Source organism: Muscardinus avellanarius, assembly GCF_963383645.1.
Source record: "Muscardinus avellanarius genome assembly, chromosome: 6".
NCBI lineage: Eukaryota > Metazoa > Chordata > Mammalia > Rodentia > Gliridae > Muscardinus > Muscardinus avellanarius.
This window is the reverse complement of record NC_137791.1, coordinates 137,794,714-137,813,213: the sequence shown is the minus strand read 5'-3', so window position 1 is coordinate 137,813,213 and position 18,500 is coordinate 137,794,714. Positions and strand designations below refer to the sequence as shown.

At 62.4% G+C, this 18,500-nt stretch overlaps 1 protein-coding gene across 1 annotated transcript; it reads right to left on the bottom strand.

Moving 5' to 3' along the window:
- Positions 1–6,746: 6,746 nt before the first annotated feature.
- On the bottom strand, positions 6,747–17,905 carry LRPAP1 (LDL receptor related protein associated protein 1; the record flags this gene model as incomplete). The annotated part of the gene is made up of 8 exons (XM_080697936.1): positions 6,747–6,809; positions 7,924–8,100; positions 8,799–8,881; positions 9,569–9,727; positions 11,645–11,765; positions 12,127–12,251; positions 13,210–13,354; positions 17,687–17,905. The coding sequence occupies 8 exons, from the start codon at positions 17,903–17,905 to the stop codon at positions 6,747–6,749; spliced, it is 1,092 nt and encodes a 363-aa protein (XP_080554062.1).
- Positions 17,906–18,500: the final 595 nt, after the last annotated feature.

Genomic DNA, 18,500 nt, shown 5'->3' with positions numbered 1-18,500 from the left:
GACTGCAGGCCAGCCCTGCTGCTGCCAGGGCGCGGGCCGCTGCCCCTCTGAACAGGAGAGGAGGGGGCCTCTTCGCAGAGGGGTGTCTGTGCTGTTTCAGGAAGCCACCGACCATGGACAGGGCTGGGGCAAGCCCAGGGCTGTCCTCCCCAGGAGGGCACTGCGGCTGCCAGTGGAGGGGGCTGACTTGGGGCTGCACGTTCTGGATCGCGGGCTCTGGCTGGGCAGGGTCAGCTTCCCTGGTTCTGACGGCGATCAGGCCCTGGGGGCTTAGGCGGGTGCTGGGGTGCTGAGGACTGGAAGTCCCCAGTCCTCTGGGCCAGGCCTGAGTGTCAGCCTCTTCCCGACCCACTGCCCGTTTCCTGGGTGACCCATCCCTCCCTCGCATCCTTGGTCATCTCTGCAGTGTACAAATGTACCTCAGTAAAACCTGACCCCCCTCGCCAGCAGCTCCAGCACCCCAGCTCCTTGGCCCCTGCTCCACAGACAAGCGTCCCTGGCCCCATCTGCATGGTCAGCACCCATGGTGGGCACGGCACCCATCCTGCGGTGGCGGGGGGGGAACTGACGCTCAGAAGGCTCCCTGGCTTTGGGGTCTGTGTCTCTGTGATTCAGACCCCACTGCCCCCCCCACCATTGGCAGGCTCTGGGGAGCAGCTGGGGGGCAGGGGTGAGCAGCTGGTCCGGGTGCTTGGGGTCAGCCTGCCCGAGGGCCCCTTTTGGGAGGCCCCACGGCGCTCCTGCGTGTGGCCCTCTGGCTGGGACCAGGGAGCTGGTGGCAGGCGCAGGCGGGGGGTCGTGTGGACTCACTGCACCTGAGGGCTCCAGCCCTGCCCGCGGTCCTCCCGCTGGGACTCGGTTGGCCTGTCCTGTGCGTGTGCACACGCCGCCCCTCGGGGCAGCTCCCTGCAAATTCTCACTCTGTACCTATTCTTACTGGCCGACCATGTTGCTCTCCTACCTTTTAAAAACCTGACACTGTTTGTAATACATTCTTAGATTGGAAATAAAATTTTCTTTTCTTACTGCCTCGTCCTCTTCCGTTTGGCCAGCCCCTTCGCCTCCCAGTCCCGGCCTCCCAACTAGACCTGGGACTAGAACCACAGTCCCAGGGCCCGGCTCCCCTGACCAGCAAGCTGCAGACAGCAGCCTGGGACCGCATACGCCGGGTGTGCATGTGTGTGCAGAGAACCACCATGCGGTCCTTGGCGGTCCCGTGGGCGTGGGCCTGAGGCCAGGCGAGGGTGGTCTTTCCACCCCAGGCCCTGCGGGCACTCTGAGCTGGGAGCGACACCATGCTGCGGGGCGTTTGGGGTGGGCTCCTGTAGCCCTGCTCAGGAAAGGACAGGCTTTGGGGTTGACTGCCTGTTGCCGGGTGGCCCTGCAAGTCCCTGCACCTCTCTGAGCCTCAGTTCCCCCTTCCATAGATGGGGTCACCGTCCCTACCTGACTGGGCTGCACTGAGGGTCCGATGAGAACAGATCGTAAGCGCCCTAGAGTGCGTGGTGGGGAGGCCTCGGGCAGTCTTCCTACAAAAGCAGCAAGGTGCCGTGGTGGTGCGTCCCTGTGATCCCACTTCCTGGGAGGTGGAGACACAGGATCGCATGTTTGAAGGCAGCTTCAGCAACTTAGCAAGACCCTGTTTCAAAATAAAAATAAAACAGGGAGCTGGGTGTGGTAGCACATGCCTGTAATCCCAATTCTTATGATGCTGAGACAGGAGGATTGCGGTTTGATGCCAGCCTCAGCAATTTAGTGAGACCCTGCATCAAAACAAAATAAGAAGGGCTCGGGGTGTAGCTCAGAGGTAGCATGTCCCTGGGTTCAGTCCTCAGTCCACACACATACACAGAGCAAGATCGTAGCTGGGTGTTGGGGAGAGGCAAACCTTGCTCTGGCCAGAGGCCCCATCACACGACCCTGGCCCACTGCGCCTCCTCTGGGCCTCCACCTGTGGCAGGCAGAAGGGGCGCCCAGGTGGGGGCATGAGGTTGGAGCCTGGGTGCTGGGCCCTCTGGTGTCCACCCTTGGCCAGAGGAGACTTGCTGGGTTGAGGATCTGGGCGTGCCGGGCTAGGCTGAGGGTGAGTCCTCCTTTGGGTGAGCCCGAGGCCCTCTGGGAGGCGGAGACAGGAGGGTCAAAGCTTGAAGGCGGCCTCGGCAGCGTAGCCGGATCCTTAGCTAACTTGGCAGGAGGCCCAGCGCCACTTCGAGTGCACCTCAGTCTCCCCAGGAGCCTTGGAGGCCCAGTGGTAGATGGGGTCCTGGGGCCTCTTGCCTGCAGGCTAGGTGGGCACGTGGTCTGCAGGCCATCACTGGGCACGTGGCAGGGACCTGGGCTGCACCCACTCTTCCCAGTGTATCTTGGGGGCCCGCTAGGCCATTCCAGGCCTGCCTGCTGCCAGGTTGCAGCCTAGGTCCCAGGACGGCTCCTTCTGCACGGGTGGGGCCTCTGCTCAGGGAGGGGCGGATGACGGCCTCTCATCCTTGCTTCTCCGCCATGATCAACCTGTGAGTCCCATCTGTTTTTGGCCTGGGCATGGAGAGCCGGCGGGGCTGCGCTCCTCCCTCCCGCATTGGGCCTGATCCTGCAGCCTGGCGCTCCAGGCAGGTGCCTCCTGTGGGGGCTGCTGAGAACTTGACCCTGCTGGGTGATGGGGCTCCTGGGGCCCTCAGAGGCTACTGTGCGATGGGCTCTGGGGTGTCAGCCTCCCCTCCTGGGGCCTGCAGCACACACCCCAAGTCCCGAGCCCCCCTGGGCTGTTATGACAGGCGGCACAGGGCACCGGCTGGCCTTGCTCGGGGGCACCCTTGTCCCCAGGGCCCTACCTGGGCCTGTGACCACTGCCTTCTGGTCTGGCTGCACCAGATTTGTGTGCCAAGTCCTCTCCAGCCCCGCCCGCATGAGGCACCACTGTGAGGCTGCCCGCTCAGGTGTGGGGTGTGGGGCTCCTTTGGTCACCTGCTCCTCCTAAGGGACAGGATGTTTGTGGCTGGTTTGGGCTGCCTCCCCTGCACGTGCACGCCAGCCCAACTCCTCCTGGACTGCCTGAGAGCCCACTCGGGCCTCATCCATGTCGGTGACTGCTCTGCACACCAGGCTCCAGGGGGCTCAGCAGGCTACGAGCCTCCACGCAGAGGTCGTGTTAAGGCCAGGGGATGAGGCTGGGGTGGTGCAGACCCCTCGGGTCTGCACATGCCCCAGAGAAGAGGCCTGTTCCAGTTCGTCACTGCAGTGATGGGCTAGATTTGGCCTGGGGGCTCAGAATGCCTGGTCCCAGGTGCCAAGGCCTCCAGCCTTCCCACGGGCTGTCACCCAGTCACTGCCAGCTGGCCAGCCAGGGCCGGCGGGCACCTGGGGCCCAGAAGACCAGGAACTTCCTTCAGGCGGGCTTGCCCTGCAGGCAGCCCGCGTACCCTGAACTCTTGGGGTTACCATCTTGGTTCTAGGGGAACGGGGGCAGGATGAGGGGAAGGCAGAGGCGCACACTGACCATGTTCTCTTTGGTCTAGGGCACGGGCGCCTTATCCCCTGGACTTGCGATGGCCCACCCAGGTAGGTTCTGGACCCCTGCTCCTCAAGAGGGGAGAGCGAGGGAGCTGGAAGGTGGGTGGGCGCAGCTGACCCAGGAGAGCCAGGCTAAAGGCCAGGGCGGCCAGCGGCATGCTGAGCGGCAGCACAGCGAAGTGGGTGGGGTGGCTGTGGTGAGAGGGGCTGGGCTGTGGGGTGGGCAGCTCTTCGCTACATGGCCTGTGGTCAGCCCAGCCCCTGTGCCTGCAGGATCCCCGGGGCCCATGGCTGCTGAGAGCCCAGGGCCAGGGCGAGCAGGCAGTGACACACCTACCTACGTGAACCTCCCCGCCAGCCCCTCCTCCAGACAGCAGCTGCACTACATGGGCCTAGAGCTCCAGGAGGCCAGTGTGGGCATCCGAGGTGGGTCCCCATGGGCGGCCACACGGGCACGGGGCCCATGGTCTGGGAGTCTCAACCCCAGAAACACGAGCCCAGCCAGGGGCTCTGCCTGCTAGTCCACGACGGGTTTCCACCAAGCCCAGAGATCCTGGTCCTGGGACTGTGTGGGTGGGGTGGTACCCAAGCCTGGTCACCCGCAGGGCCAGGCCCTGCAAGCTGGGCTGGGTGGCTCCTGCAGGCTCTGCTGACTGTGGGCTGCCGGCAGGAGCTGGCGCCTCCCGCTACGCCCAGATTGACATCGCAGCCACAGAGACAGCGCATCGCGTGGGGGCCCAACACTCGCAGGCCCGGGAGCAGCGACTGTGTGAGCTGGAGCAGCGGAGGAAGGGGGCCCCACAGCGAGACCAGCGCTCGCCGGACTGACGCACGGCTGGCCCTCCTGGGGAAGGCCACTGCGGCAGTGCTGGCTGCGTCCTCTGGTGGCCTGGGGTTGAGGCCATGACTTGGGAGGGCATGGCTGGTCTTGTACCCAGGAGGGACCGAGTGGAAGTTTCCAGGCCCACATAGCTTGTTCCATGGAGAAGTCTACGCGGCAGGTTCCTCCGTTCCTGCCCAGCTGGTGTCCAGGACTGGCCCTTCCTTTAGCTTGAACAAGTCCCTCTGGACCACAGCCACCAGGGCGCCTCTGCTTCTGTGCTTGACACAGTATCTTGGAGCAGTTTCCATGGACCAGAGACATGTCTTAGTAGAGGCAGGCGGTGCAGCCCCTGCGGCAGAGGGACCCACAACCCATCCTTGTTCTGTCTGTCCACCTCCCTGCAGGGCGGCCTCTGCCCCTGAACCGACCCTGCCTCTGCACCACAGGGCCCCGGGATGGAGGTGGCAGGTGTGGGACTGTGCCCAGCCGCCAGCACCAGTGTGACCTCCAGTCTAGGGACCCATCAATCACAGTTTAAAATCGTTACAGTCCTATTTTTGCAACATGAATTGTTTTCCTGAAGGCGAGGCTGTCTGGATCCACTGGTGTCTTGAGGCTGCTGCTGGGCTGGGTCTGGGTGGGATCCCTGGTGGTGCCTGGCTGGGTTCCCATTTGGGAGTTTCTTCCAGATGTGCCGGTGGCCTTGGGGACCCACACAACAGTTCTGTGACTCGGAACTGATGATCATTCCAGGGTAGGGGGCTCCATGCCGCGCCCCCAGCTGAGTAGTACTGGCAGTGTGTGGGGTCTCCTGGGGCTCTGACCCCAGCCCGTCTCACCCCACCCCAACCTGGAGTGTTCCCAGGGCCCTGCTGGCCTGGGGCTAGGTGACCATGGATGAGAAGTGCCAGACACCGGCTAGCACCAGCACTCCTACCCCGGGAGCCCTGCACGTCCTGGAGCTGAGAGGGCGCTGGGTGGCTGTGGGGCAAGTCAAGGTGGCCGGGGCAGGTCAACTCGGGCCAGCCAGGAGCCCAGGGGGTGCCAGGCCTAGGAGAGCCCCTGACCCCCACGCCTCGTGTGGCCAGAGCTTCCTGACTGTCCCGCGGGCCCCTCCCTGCACCTCGGCTGGCTGGAGCCTCTCCTGTTCACAAAGCGGCACACAGCCTGTTTCTCGATGTCCAAGTGGCCATGGGGTCGTAAGGGAAGGTTCCAGCCAGGCCTGGGGTGTGCACAGGCGGGGACCAGGTCCTGCTCACAGATGGGCACCTGAAGAACCTCCTGGGAGCTGCGCACCTAACAGCAATGTCGGGCTGGGCCACTGCGGCTGGTCCTCTGCCTCCCCGTCCAGGCTCTGCGGGGCCCCAGCAGACGAGCCCCTCCGGGCCTCAGGTGCTGCTCAGGGGTGGGGCCGTCAGTCGCCTAGCACTGCCAGGAGGGACACTGGCTGCGCCGGAGTCTGTGCAGGGTCACACCCCACCTACTACCTCAGCCCGCGGGCCTTGATGTTTCTTAAAAATTGCAACTCACTGGACAGTTTGGCAGATCTCAGCTCTCAAGCCGAGATCTAGCCAATGCCAAGCTCAACCTATGTCTGCTCAGCCTCCTCCAGGCTCAGACGGGGGACTGCACTCTAACCCGACTTTTGTGAGGCCCAGCCCATCAGCTGTGGTGTCAGAGACCTCCGAGGGCCTTCCCAAGCCCCAGAGGTGAAGAAGGGCCAGCCCACACCATGGCCTCTGGCCTGCACCAGGAGCCTCTCTGAGGGCTCACTTAACCTGGCCAGGCTGTGCGCTGCGTTGGGAGGGAGGGCAGCCGCAGAGACCCAGGGGCAGAGGAGGGACGGGCGCGTTGCATCCCGGTGGTGGAGCATTCTCTAGCTGGCAAGGCCACACCTTCAAGAGGCTGGGGCGGAGCCAACACTTTAATTTTTTTTGTGGTGCTGGGGATTGAACCCAGGGTGTTCTACCTCTGAGCTACATCCCAACCCTTATTTATTTTGAAACAGGGTCTTGCTAAGTTGTTGAGGCTGGCCTCAAACTGCGATCCTCCTGTCTCAGTCTCCAAGCACTGGGCTCACAGGTGTGCAGCACCACGCCTGGCCACTGAGCTTTGTAAGGACTCTGTATGTAACACTCTGGTGGCAGATCTCTAGGACGTTGGCGCAAACCGTGCTGCCACAGTGCAGACACCTTCATGCCCGACGGGCGGCTCCTCACCGGGTCAGGGCCTCCGGGGTGGTGATGGCCACGTCTGCTTAAGCAAGGCAGCCCACGCAGGCAGTGATGGGGGGACCCGAGCCTGCGCCCCAGCGGGCACGTTAAACAGTCCTCTCGGCCACCGTCCCCGCAGGCGACACTGTCACAGCCACTGGAACCTTCAGGAGAACCGCCGGCCTCCGCCTCCAGCCCCGGCCTCAGAGCTCGTTGTGCCGCGCCCGCGAGACCCTGCTGGACAGGTCCTGCAGATGCTTCCGGACCTGTGGATGGGGACACGGGTCAGCGGGGACAGATTCCAAGTCTCCTGCTCATCTTACCTCATGATCCCGCGGCACCCCAGGGTGTCGCGGATAGGTAACAGCTGCTCAGGGTTAACTCAGAAACCACTGCCAGTGTGTTCAAAACAAGCGCTCAGAAGCCGAGGCTGGGGAGCGAGTGGAGCCTCCCCAGTACCACCCCGTGTCCATTCTATGTGCAGCGGAGACCCCGCGTCAGCTGGCTGTGGAGAGGCTCCCACCGCATGTGGGGCTGCGGGGAGGTGGGGCTCCACCTCTGACCTAGTGCTGCAGGGCACAAAGCCCTCCCCTCTCGTCCATCTGCAAGGACACGCAGTGCCACCGGCCTAGGCCGGCCCGTGCTGCCCTTCCTGCCGCTCAGGGCCAGAACTCACTGGCGATACGCCCCTGGGCGCCCAAGGCCCCGACACCCTGACCTCTGGGCTCAGTGGTCACAGGGCCCACAGCCCGACCCTGGGCCTCCTTTTGGCAGTGCTGGGGATGGAGCCTGGGCCTTGCACGTGCTAGGTAAGCGCTCTACCACTGAGCCACATCCCTCTTATTTTGAGATGGGGCTAAGTTGGTGAGGCTGGTCCTGAACCCGTGACCCTCTTTCTTCTGCTTCCCAAGGAGCAGGGCCCAGAGGTGGCAGCATGGTGCACGTCCCCACAGCTCAGCGGGCACCGCCTTTCTTCACTGCCAAGGAAGCAAGGACTGTGCTTAGCTCTCACCCTGGCCTGCAGAGGGCAAATCCTCTGAATCCCTGGGTCCTGACGCCAACTGCAGGGTGACGGACATCTGAGCCACCAGGCCCTCCACCCTCTGGCGAGCAGCGAGGAGCCACGCACCCTTCCCTTGCCCTGCTCACCTCCCTCAGTTGTGTCTTTGAGTAGGTGAGCGACCCTCTGACTTAAGCTGAGGAAGGGAAGGGGCCCCACCTGGCAGCTCCGGGACGACACCATGCGGGGTGCCCGGCTTGCTCGCATTCCTGGGGACGCCCAGGCGGCGGGCTCCCGTGTGACCCGCCGGGGGCGCTGGAAGCCCGGGCTCAGCGTGGGCTCCCACGCGCCTGCACACTGCCGCGGGGCGCCGCACCCACCCGGTAGCCCAGCTCCTTGGTCTTCTCCTCCAGCAGCGCGTACTTCTCCTTGCTGCGGCCGACGTGCTCGGGGTCGCCCAGGCTCTCCACGTGCCGCAGCTTCTGGTGGGAGAGCTCCAGCTGCTTCTGGTAGTGGTTATGTTTTTCAATCTTGGCCTCAAAGTGCTTGAGCTCCTCCTACAGCGGTGTGCCAACAGCCTCACTTCCTGACTGGCGTGGGGCCCGGGCCTTGGGGTGGGGACGGGCCCTGCTGGGTGCTGGGCTCCCCTCAGCCATGCGCCCGATGCTCATGGGAGCCGAGCAGCACCTGCAGGCCCAGCTGTCCACCCACAGCGGGGCACGTGGGAGCTGTCCCGAACCCTCGAGGGACCGCACATCACCTGCCCTGGGCGTCCCCCCCCCCCAGTGGGCCGCAGTGAGGATCCTCAACACCCCTCGATGTGTTCCACCTCCAAGGCTCTGTCCATCCGAGGATCCACTGCCAGGACAGGCTGGAGGGGCTCGCCATCCCTCTGCCCCGACCCCTTCACAGCCAGAGCCCAGGGGAGTCACCATGGCCACGCCTGGCTTGGGAGGCACACTCCTGAGCAGCCCACCTGGCCACTGACCAGGGTGCAGGGTCTCAAGAGGTCAGTGTGGGAAGGCAGAGGGCCAGGATGAAGGCACAACACCCCGGCCGGCAGTGTGACCAGGAAGAAGGCAGCATCCCGCTCCGTGGGCCAGGCCAGGCAGAGCTGGAGCTCAGAGCCGGCCTCCCGCCAAGGACTCACAGCACGAGTGAGCTTCGGACCCAGGAGCTGGGCCGGAGCCAGCTGCCACCAGAGCATACGCTGGCTCCCACAGCAACCAACCAGAGCGCCGCCCCGCGGCCTTACCCGGAACGACTCCAGCTCCTTCTCAGTGAAGTTGGCGGTCTGGGCCAGGTCCCACAGGTCTATCACTCGGGGCTCCTCAAACTCTGCAGAAGAGCGCGAGCGTCTGTGCCGGGCCCCACGTGGCTGCCTAGCCCCGGGGGGCAGTGCAGGCCTGTGAGCGTGCGGTGCCTGCGGCCTGAGGGACACCGGGCATCTGGGCCGTCACTCACGGGCCACTGAAACGCAACCCGCACAGTTTCACAGCCCCGTGAAGGGGTGCATGAGTGGCCCAGGTGCTCACTACCTCTGATTCCAACGGTGTTCCTGCTTCTGCTCTCCTGACCCTTCCTTTCCGAGGGACCCTGGCTTTGGGAGAGGGCTGGGGGCAGGAGGAGCAACAGAGGCCAGGCGCAGCTAGGCGTCCTAGGAGGCAGTCCCAGAGGGCAGGCAGTGGCCACCCACTGCACTGATCGTGGCCTGTGGGCCATCAACGCAGGACAGGGATGCTCACAGCGGCTCAGGCGGTGACACTCTTGTGCAAGGACATACAGGAGTGGGGCAGAACCAAACTGAGGGCCTCTGGGCACCCATCCCCAAGGCACCCCTACTGCCTTGCTGGTGCTGGCTAGGAGGAGAAGCGGTTCATCCCGGGCCACGGACAGTGCCAGCTGTGCCGTCTGAAGGCCGTGTGTGTGCAAAGGCTGGGGGGCACCTCCTTCCCTGATCCCCGAGCAGTGTGCCTGTCCTCAGTCCCGCCCCCGCCCAGGCGAACTGGCGGGCATGGAGCTTACCAGGCGCGGGGCCGTAGCCCTGGTGGCTGACCTTCCGCAGGCGGTCCAGGCCCTGGTTGATGCTCCGCAGCCTGTCCTTCAGCTCCCCGTGCTTGCTGTACAGGGCCTCATCCTTGACGTGGGTCAGGTCGGAGGGGCTGATGACGTTCTCATAAACCTCTGTGGGGTTGGAAGCAGGGTGAGACCTCCTAACGGCTGGTGCTGGGGCCGCCAAGTGGCCGCCCGCAGAACCGCCCATGAGCTGCACCCCTCAGAGAGCCAAACTGTAATCTCCAGGAAGCTCTTTGCCCACAGTCCCCACAGCTCATTAACAGGCAAGCCAGGAACATTCGTCCAAGGTGACTGGGCAGAGTGGGGTGCCGCAAGGCAGCCCTGGAGCCCCTCCATGGCCCGCGCAGCCCACTAGCACAGCCCGCTCTTCCTCAGGCGCCACATGTGGGGAGGGTCCTGCAAACTAAAGGTCATGCCAGTCGGAAAGCAGTGGCTGCTTGTGCTGGAGAGAGGGAACTGCGGGGACGGAGAGCTGCCTAAGTTATGCAGCAATGTATCATCTGAGCCGCTGAATTTGTGTGTCATTAAAAACACTCGCCCCTACCATCTGATCCCCAATACCACTTCTGGGTATCTACCCAAAAGAAAGGAAACCAAACTACCAAACTAATGCATGTGTATCTATGTTCATAGCTGCACAATTCACCATAGCCAGACTATGGAACCAGCCAAGATGTCCACCAACAGATGAATGGATTACAGAACTGTGGGATATGTACACAATGGAATTTTACTCAGCCATTTAAAAGAACTCAATTACATCATTTTCAGGGAAATGGATGGAACTGGAGGACATTATGCTAAGTGAGATTAGTCAGTCACAAAAAATAAGTCAGATGCTTTCCCTAATATGTGAGAGTTAGGGAGAAATGGGTCATAGGAGGAACTCTTGAAAGAGGAAATCCTATAGAGGAGCAAACAAGACAACCTAAAGGAGGAGAAAGGAGGGGGGAAGAGGAAAATCTCTAAAACACACAATGTACTTAAACATATCGAAGTCAACCACTAAGCCAAGCAAGGGAGGGAGGGACGGGGAGGGAATGGGGTGGGAATTGGGTAGGGGTTAAATAGGTGATGTGTACATGTATGTACGCACAAGTTTTTTTTTTTTTACCCCGATATGATGTATGAATATAATGCACCAATAATAAAACAAACAAACAAACAAACAAACAAACAAAAAACCACTTGCCCCTTAGCCAGGCATGGTGGCACACGCTTGTAATCCCAGCATTCAGGAGGCTGAGACTGGAGGATTGCGGTTCGCGGACAGCCTCAGCTACTTAGTGAGGCCCTCCGCAACTCAGTGAGACCCTGTCTCAAAATAAAGAGTAAAAAAAAAAAAAAAAAAAGGCAGGGGTGTAGCTCAGAGGTCGAATGCCCCTGGGTTCCATCCCCAGACTTGGAAAAAAAAACCCAAAACAAACAAAAAACCCCACTCGCCCTGGTCAGGCACGGTGTACACACCTGTAGTCCTGGTACTTGGGAGGCTAAAACAGAAAGATCCCAGGTTCAAAGCCAACCTCAGCAACTTAGTCAGACCCCATTTCAAAATAAAAAATATGAGCCAGATGTGGTGGCGCATGAATGGAATCCCAGCATTTGGGAGGCTGAGACAGAAGGATCCCGGTCAGCCTCAGCTACTAGGTGAGGCCCTTTGGAACTCAGTGAGACCCTGTTTCAAAATAAAGAATAAAAAATAGGGCCAGGTGTGGTGGGCACGCTTGTAGTCCCAGCATTCAGAAGGCTGAGACAGGAGGATCATGGTTTGAGGACAGCCTCAGCTACTACTTAATGAGGCCCTTTGAAACTCATTGAGACCCTGTTTCATAATAAAGAATAAAAAATGGGAGTGGGGGTGTAGCTCGGAAGTAGAATGCCCGTGTTCCATCCCCAGTACTGAAAAAAAAAAAAAAAAAAAAAGATTGGGTGTGTCACTCAGAGAAGGAATGCCACTGGGTCCAGTGTCCCCCTGGGGTCCTTTATGCCCACCCGGCCGGCTGGCCGCCGGGCAGCGACAGTCACCTTCGGCCCTGCTCAGCGTGTCCAGCAGGACGTTGTACTCGTGGACCTTCTCCTTGTGGTGCAGGAACTCCCGCCACAGCTTGTCCAGCTCTTCCCTGGAGAACTTCCCCGAGGTCTTTGCCTAAGAGGGACATTGGCCTGTTGGGCATCCCTGGCGGGCTGTTGTCTGCTCGCGGGCGTGGGGCGTCCAGCGGGGCTGCTCTTGGGCTCCCCGGTCTGTGACGCTTCACTCAGTGTGTCCCAGGAAAACAGAAGCCACACTGGGGTGCACGGCTGCTGATGGGCAGCGCCCCTCCTCGGCGGCCGAGATGGCCATAAAGCTGGCACGTAGTGGGAGGAGGGATGAGGGCAGTTGCCGGTGCTCCAGGACTCCTGAGACTCCCAGACAGCAGCGTAGGGCGGCTTGGCCGAGTGACAGCAGGGACAGCGCCCAGCCTCAGCCCCACACCAGCATGAGCAGGGAGCTATGGAAACCCAGGTACCTTGTGCCACAGCTTCTCCAGCCGGGGGTCCCCCAGCCCGTCGTCCTGGGCGCCGTCGTCGAGGGCATTGCTGTGCACCATCTGGGTGTCCTTCTTGCCGTCCAGACCGTACCTGGCCAGGATGACTGTGGGGAGACTGCACTGAGCACATGTGGTCCCCGGGCAGCAGCTGGGGCGGACACACGTTGGGAACTTGGGTGGGCGAGGCTGGTTTGCTTCTCATTATCCAGAAGCCCCCTCCCCACATTTCCTGGGTGACCACTCAAGGTCTGATGGGAACAATATACCCCAACCTGGGGGCTCCACGGCCCCCAGTGTTTACGAGCAGCCGCTGACTCGCCAGGCAGCCCTGGGCTCCGCTATGGACGCACCACTTGAATTCTCCTGAGCGGAAGGGGCTGGTGGGCCAGGCAGGCGTGGTCAGACAGGTCGGTTGCCGGGGTTTTTGAGGACACATTGCCCACTTCTGAGGCAGGGCAAACCCCAGCGAGGACAGCCCACTGGGCTGGATGGCAGCACCAGCAGCTTCCAGCTGGCACTGGGGCAGTGGGAAGAGGCCAGCCAGTGGCATGTGCTCCCCAGCTGACAGGACACCTGGCCCTGTGCCCCCTGCAGCAGGGTGGGGCCCAAGGAGCCCCCTCTTCCCATCTGCTGCACTGTGGGCCAGGTCCAGGGGACATGGTGGGAAGGAGATGTGTCAAAGAACCAGCCGCAGGCGGCCTTACGGGAACCTCCTGGCCAGGGGATTCTGCAGTGGGCACTGTGCAGATCTCTGCCCCGTCTTAAATGCCCACGGGAACGAGAAGCTGGCCACGCCTTCTCACCAGCACAGCCCAACCTGCTACAATGCTACTTCCACGCCACCTGAAGCCTGCCCTGTGGTTCCCGAAGCCTCCGTGTCCCCAGCCTCACCAGCCTGATCAGCCCGCCCAGACCCCCGCCTGCCAACAGCATTTAGAAACAGCACGAGGCCAAGGGCCAGGGGGCCTGCCTGGAGGTGAGCCGCCCGCAGGCTGCACCTGGCGCCCCTCATGGAGGCGAGATGTAAGGACGGCCGCACCACCCAGTCACAAGCAGAGGTACCGTTGAGACTGCGGATGAGCCGCGCTTCCTTCTCGCCGTCCTCATCCAGGCCTTCCACCTTCAGCTTCTTCCAGTTGAGCTCCTCCCTTTCCTGTATCTTCAGATCAGCATGGAGCTCCGCCAGCTTCACAGGAGGGAGATGGAGCTGCCCAACAGACAGAACAACGTGTGACCACCAGCTGACCGAGGCCATGGCCCGAGAGGCTGACCGGGACAGCCGGGAGAGGAGACGGAGCTGGGGCCACAGACTGCAGGACTCAAACCTTGGAATGAGAACTTTAAATGAGGCCAGCCTTTACACAGAGCCTGGTCTCCAGACACCTGAACGCACACAATCTAGCACCCCCAGACTACCAGGAAGCCGCCCCTCTAATGGTGGCTGCCCAGGCCTGCTCCGGCAACAGTGTGGCCCTTTCCCATGCTGGCACCTGGTGAAATTCACACAGGGAAATGGGGTGCGGTGGATACAGGGGCACAGGCGTCAAACTTAGCCTAACACCACCACAGAGAAGAGCGGTGCCGGGGATAGAACCCAGGGTATCAGGCATGCCAGGCAAGGGCTCTACCAACCCCAGGCAAGCAGGGCCACACGGCAGGAGCACAGACCCAGGCTGCGGGAGACTGCTCTGGGCTGCCTGCTGGAGGCCCGAGCCCCTCCGGGCAAAGGGAAAACAGCGCAGACCCAAGCGAGTGTCTAGCACCTGCTGTGGCCTCCGACTTACCCGTTTTCCCTCACACCCCACCTCTCAAGTATGCGAGGAACTCCCAGGAGTCAGAGACACTGCTTTGGTTTTGGTACCAGGGACTGACCCCAGGGGCATTCTGCCCTGGGAATTACCCTAGCTTTATTCTATTTTTCAGTAAAAACTGAAAAAGGCCCAGACAGCCACCATTAGAGGGGTGGCTTCCTGGTAGACTGGGGTGCTAGATCGTGTGTATACAGGGCCTCACTAAGTCGTGGAGGGCCTCATTAAGTTACTGTGTGCTGGCCTCGAACCTGTGCTCCTCCTGTCTCTGGGATTACAGGTGGGCACTGCCAGGCCAGGCTCCAAGACGCTTCTGAAAGGCCCCCAATCCTTCTGGAGTGGTGACAATTCACCCTCTCATTTACCTACTTGCGAGCAGAGTCGGCAGGTCCGACCTTCCTGCCCGGCTGCCGGGGTGAGGCTGTCTGGAGGCTTCCCTGCCCTCACCTGTGCCCCACCGCACCGCTCCAGGGACTGAGCTTCAAGCCCTTGTGCTCGCTCAGTGCCTCTGCTGCCCTCGCCTAGGTGCCCTTCCTGGTCCTACCTGCCCAGCCCCTTCCCTCTGATCCCCATCCAGTGCCCCGTCGCACCCAGAATGCTTGTCTGCAGGATCTCCTGGCAGCCCCTGGCATGGTGCAACCCTGCCACCACTTTTTCCTTGACCCTCCCCAGGAAACCCAGGTCACACAGGTGAGTCTGTCCCTGGAGCCCACGCAAACCTCTGCCCCGGGCCAGGCGGGGCCAGGTGGTGTGCCTGCCACCAACACTGCGCCTCCGCTAGACCAGATGCCCCTCATGGTCGCCTGTGACGGCGCTCTGCCCGCTGGGCTCCAAGGGCCAGGGCAGGGCCGCGAGGCCTCCGTCCCACTGCACACTGCGGGGTGGGAAGGCACAGGACCTTCCTGGAGCTCAGAGAACGAGGCGTGGAAACACACGGGCGACAGAGACAGGACTCTGACTGCCGTGCGTGCCTGGCCTCTGAGGACGAGACGCACCTCTTTCCAGTCCAAGTGTCAGACACAGGAACTCTGAGCTCCCAGGCTGGGGTTCCCCAGGCCAAAGGTGACATGAGCACCGGTGGCTGCACAGATCCAGCACCTGTCCCGGCCTGTCCCCTGGGTGCCATCCTCACAAGGGCTCTCAAAAGAGGAAGCAGCCAGCGGGTCTCCTACAGCACACGGCAGTGTGGCAGAAGCACCCTGCCCCCAGCTCCAAGGACAGTCCTGGGCTCCGGCATCTTGCAATACTGGGCCATGTGCGTCAGGGGGCTGAGCCTGGAGAGAAGTGACCTCAGTTCCCAGCACGTGGCTCACAGCTCCACTAAGCACATCCATGCCACCGGGACCAGGTAATTTCAGAGTGAGGATGTAAGAGGGTAGGCTGGAGTGAGCACCAACTCCCTGGTCCAGGCTCAGTATCTCCCCCTCAACACCCCCTCGCCCCACCCCATAGGATGCAGGCAGGTCTCACCTCTTCGAGAGGTGGGTGGCAAAGAGGGTGATGCAAGAATATACTGTGCAATATCTTTGCTTTTTTTTTTTTTTTTGCGGTACTAGGGAAGGAATCCAGGGGCATTCTACCTCCAAGCTACAGCCCCAGCCCTATTTTTTTTTATTCTTTATTTTGAAACAGGGTCTCACTGAGTTGCAAAGGGCCTCACTCAGTAGCTGAGGCTGGCCGCGAACCGCGATCCTCCTGTCTCAGCCTCCCAAATGCTGGGATCACAAGTGTGTGCCACCACGCCTGGCTATGCTGTACAATATTTTATACTGCAATATAATTTTATATTTAGAAAACAAAAAAAATGCTTAATGTTTTCACTAAGCAAATCAGAAAGGACATTTCCCTGGCCTGAAGGAAGGTCACAAATGCTGAGAACATTGGCCCACAGCGAGAACTGAGGTCTCCAAAGAGACCCAGCTCAGGAAAGTCATCGCTGTGTCCCTTGCGGCCACCTGAAGCAGAGGCTGGGTGGCGGGGCAGAAGCGCCTCCAGTCACTGCTTAGATTAATGGTCCTCTGCCACCACGGGCTGACCACGGCACCCACCTGTCTCCTGTCCACCCAGGACCAGCTCTCTCGGCAGTGAGAGCCAAAGCACAAGCCTTACTGGACAAATAAAAATCCCCCTCAAAACATGCACAATAGAGCTGTGACCACGGGGCGGGCCACAGGCATCCCCCCTCCTGCACAGAGGGGGCTCAGCTGGGACGCAGATCTCGCCAGCCTGGGAGCAGGAGTCAGCCTGTCCTAGGGACTAGGCTCTGTGCAAGGGGAGAGGCCACACGGCACTTTACGCTTTCGCCCCCACTGGCAGGACTCCCCCTCGCGTTCAGCAGGGAAGGCTCACACGCAGGGCTGCAGCACTTCAAGACTAGGGGGATTGGAAGAGTGACACAGACCAAGGCCTGGACGGTACTTAAGGGAGTGGGGCCCAGCAGTGACCAGGAACAGAGTGGAGAATCGGCAGAGAGGCAGCCCAACACGGGAACACATCAGGTATGGACAGAGCAAGGAGAACCCAAGGATGGAGCTGTGCGGCGTGAGGCCAGGGGTCTGAGGAAGCCGCCCAGGCCGACACAGGCAGAGAGGTACATGCAGGGCAGGGGCAGTCAGGGAGGACTTGGGGCCAGCACCCAGAAGCAAATGGGGCACCAGGGTGCACTTCCCCAACACTGCCTCCCGCTTTGGGGACCAGTGTCTGCCAGGTTCCCTATTCTCATCCTGCTGGCTCCGTGTACCCATGAAAACGGCACTGGGGGACGGTGGCCAGCCAGGTGGGCCCTGCGCTCCAGCATCTCCAGCTCAGAGGTTGCTCTGGGGCTCTCCCCAGCAGAACCCGAAGGACACCGATTGGTCGGGAGCAGCTCATGAAGGGCCTGGGGGCTGTGTACAGGACAGCACTTCCCTCAGGGCCCCAGAGGCCAGCCTTGGGGGGGGGGGTCCCTCCCACTTCCTCCAGGGCCAAAGGTCTCCTCTCTCGGAAACTTACTCCAATTTTGCAAATTATTTACTCTCCTGGAAACCTCAGGAATGTTAAGCCTGGGATACTTACTGGAGGAGATAATCTGATCCTAGGTGAAGATACAGAATCCCAAGAAGGGTGGGTCACAGAGGTAGATACCGTGTCCATAAACACATGCCCGCGCCTAACAATGAAGCAGCCTTTACTTTGATGGAGAGTGTGGTGGGCCGCAGGCTCAAGCCAGTTTGGAAGGTGTAGTCCTACTTCAGCCCAATGGCTGACCTTGGAGACACCCTTTCCCCTCTGGCCCTGGGACCTTTATCTCCAAATGCAAGAGGGTGAGATTAGGTATCAGTTCTGTGGGAGTTAGGCATTCCTCAGGTCCCTGGTTTCACGGTTCCACACTGACCCTTCCACCTCTCCCAATCCCTCAACCGAATCCGCCCGCACCTACCTCCTGGGCCTCCCGCTGTCCCGGCACACCCGTGCTTAACAGCACCCGTTTCTCCAGTCTCTCCATGGAGGGAGACTTGAGCCAGGTAATGCTGGGCAGGGCAGCCGAGGCGCCGGCTCTGCCTCGCCCGGAGGGGCTGGCTGGGTAGGGCCGCGGTGGGTATCACCTACTGCCCGGGGGCCGGCACCTACTGCCCGGGGGCCCGGCCGCCTGCCGTCCTCAAGGCAGGCCTCGGCGGCCCGGCCCAGCCGCAGGTGAGGCCCGCTGGCCCGACGCTGGGGAGCCCGGCCCCCGCCCGCCCCCGGCCGCTCACCCGCCGGGCCTTCGCCCACAGCTGGCTCAGCTTCTCCATGCGGAACTCGTCCCCCGGCTCGCGCGGGGCGGGCGGCTCGGGCTCGTTCTTCTCCCGCGAGTACTTGCCGCCGTGGCCCGCCGCGGGCCCGGGCCCCAGCAGCAGCAGCAGCAGCAGCAGCGTCGGCGGGGACAGCGGGAGCCCGCGAGGCGCAGAGACGCTCTCCCTCCGCGGCGCCATCTTCCTCGTCTGAGGCGCAGGCCCCGCCCACGTGCCCCGGACGCCGCCGGCCCGCCCCGCCCACCATCAGGCCCCGCCCGCCAACCGGCCCTCCCGGCCCCGCCCACCAACAGGCCCCGCCCGCCAGCCGGCCCTCCCCGCCCACCATCAGGCCCCGCCCACCAACCGGCCCTCCCGGCCCCGCCCACCCGGCCCCGCCCGCGAGCCCGCTGGCGCCTCGGCTCCGCCCCCGCTCCTCCAGCCCCGCCTCCGAGCGCGGGAGGGGCCGCCGGCGGGCGGAGGTTTCCCGGGCAACCCGCGGCGGGCGGGCCGAGCCGGGCCGGGGCTGCGCGGGCGGCCGCCGCTGCCGCCTCCAGGGGCCCCGAGCCGGGCCGCCTGGCCGGGCCCCCCCCGCCGAGAGAGTGGACGACGCGGAGCTGCGGCCCTGGGCGGGCCGCGTGGACCTGTCCCCACCTGAGCCGAAGGGCGCTGGGCGCCGCCTCCGGGCTGCATCCAAGCCGTCTTGGAGGGGTCCCTGCATCCGCCTCCCCTCGCCCCACCCGCTGCAGTCTAGTAAATGCACTCAGAATGCTGCGCGGCCCACACCACGGCCGCG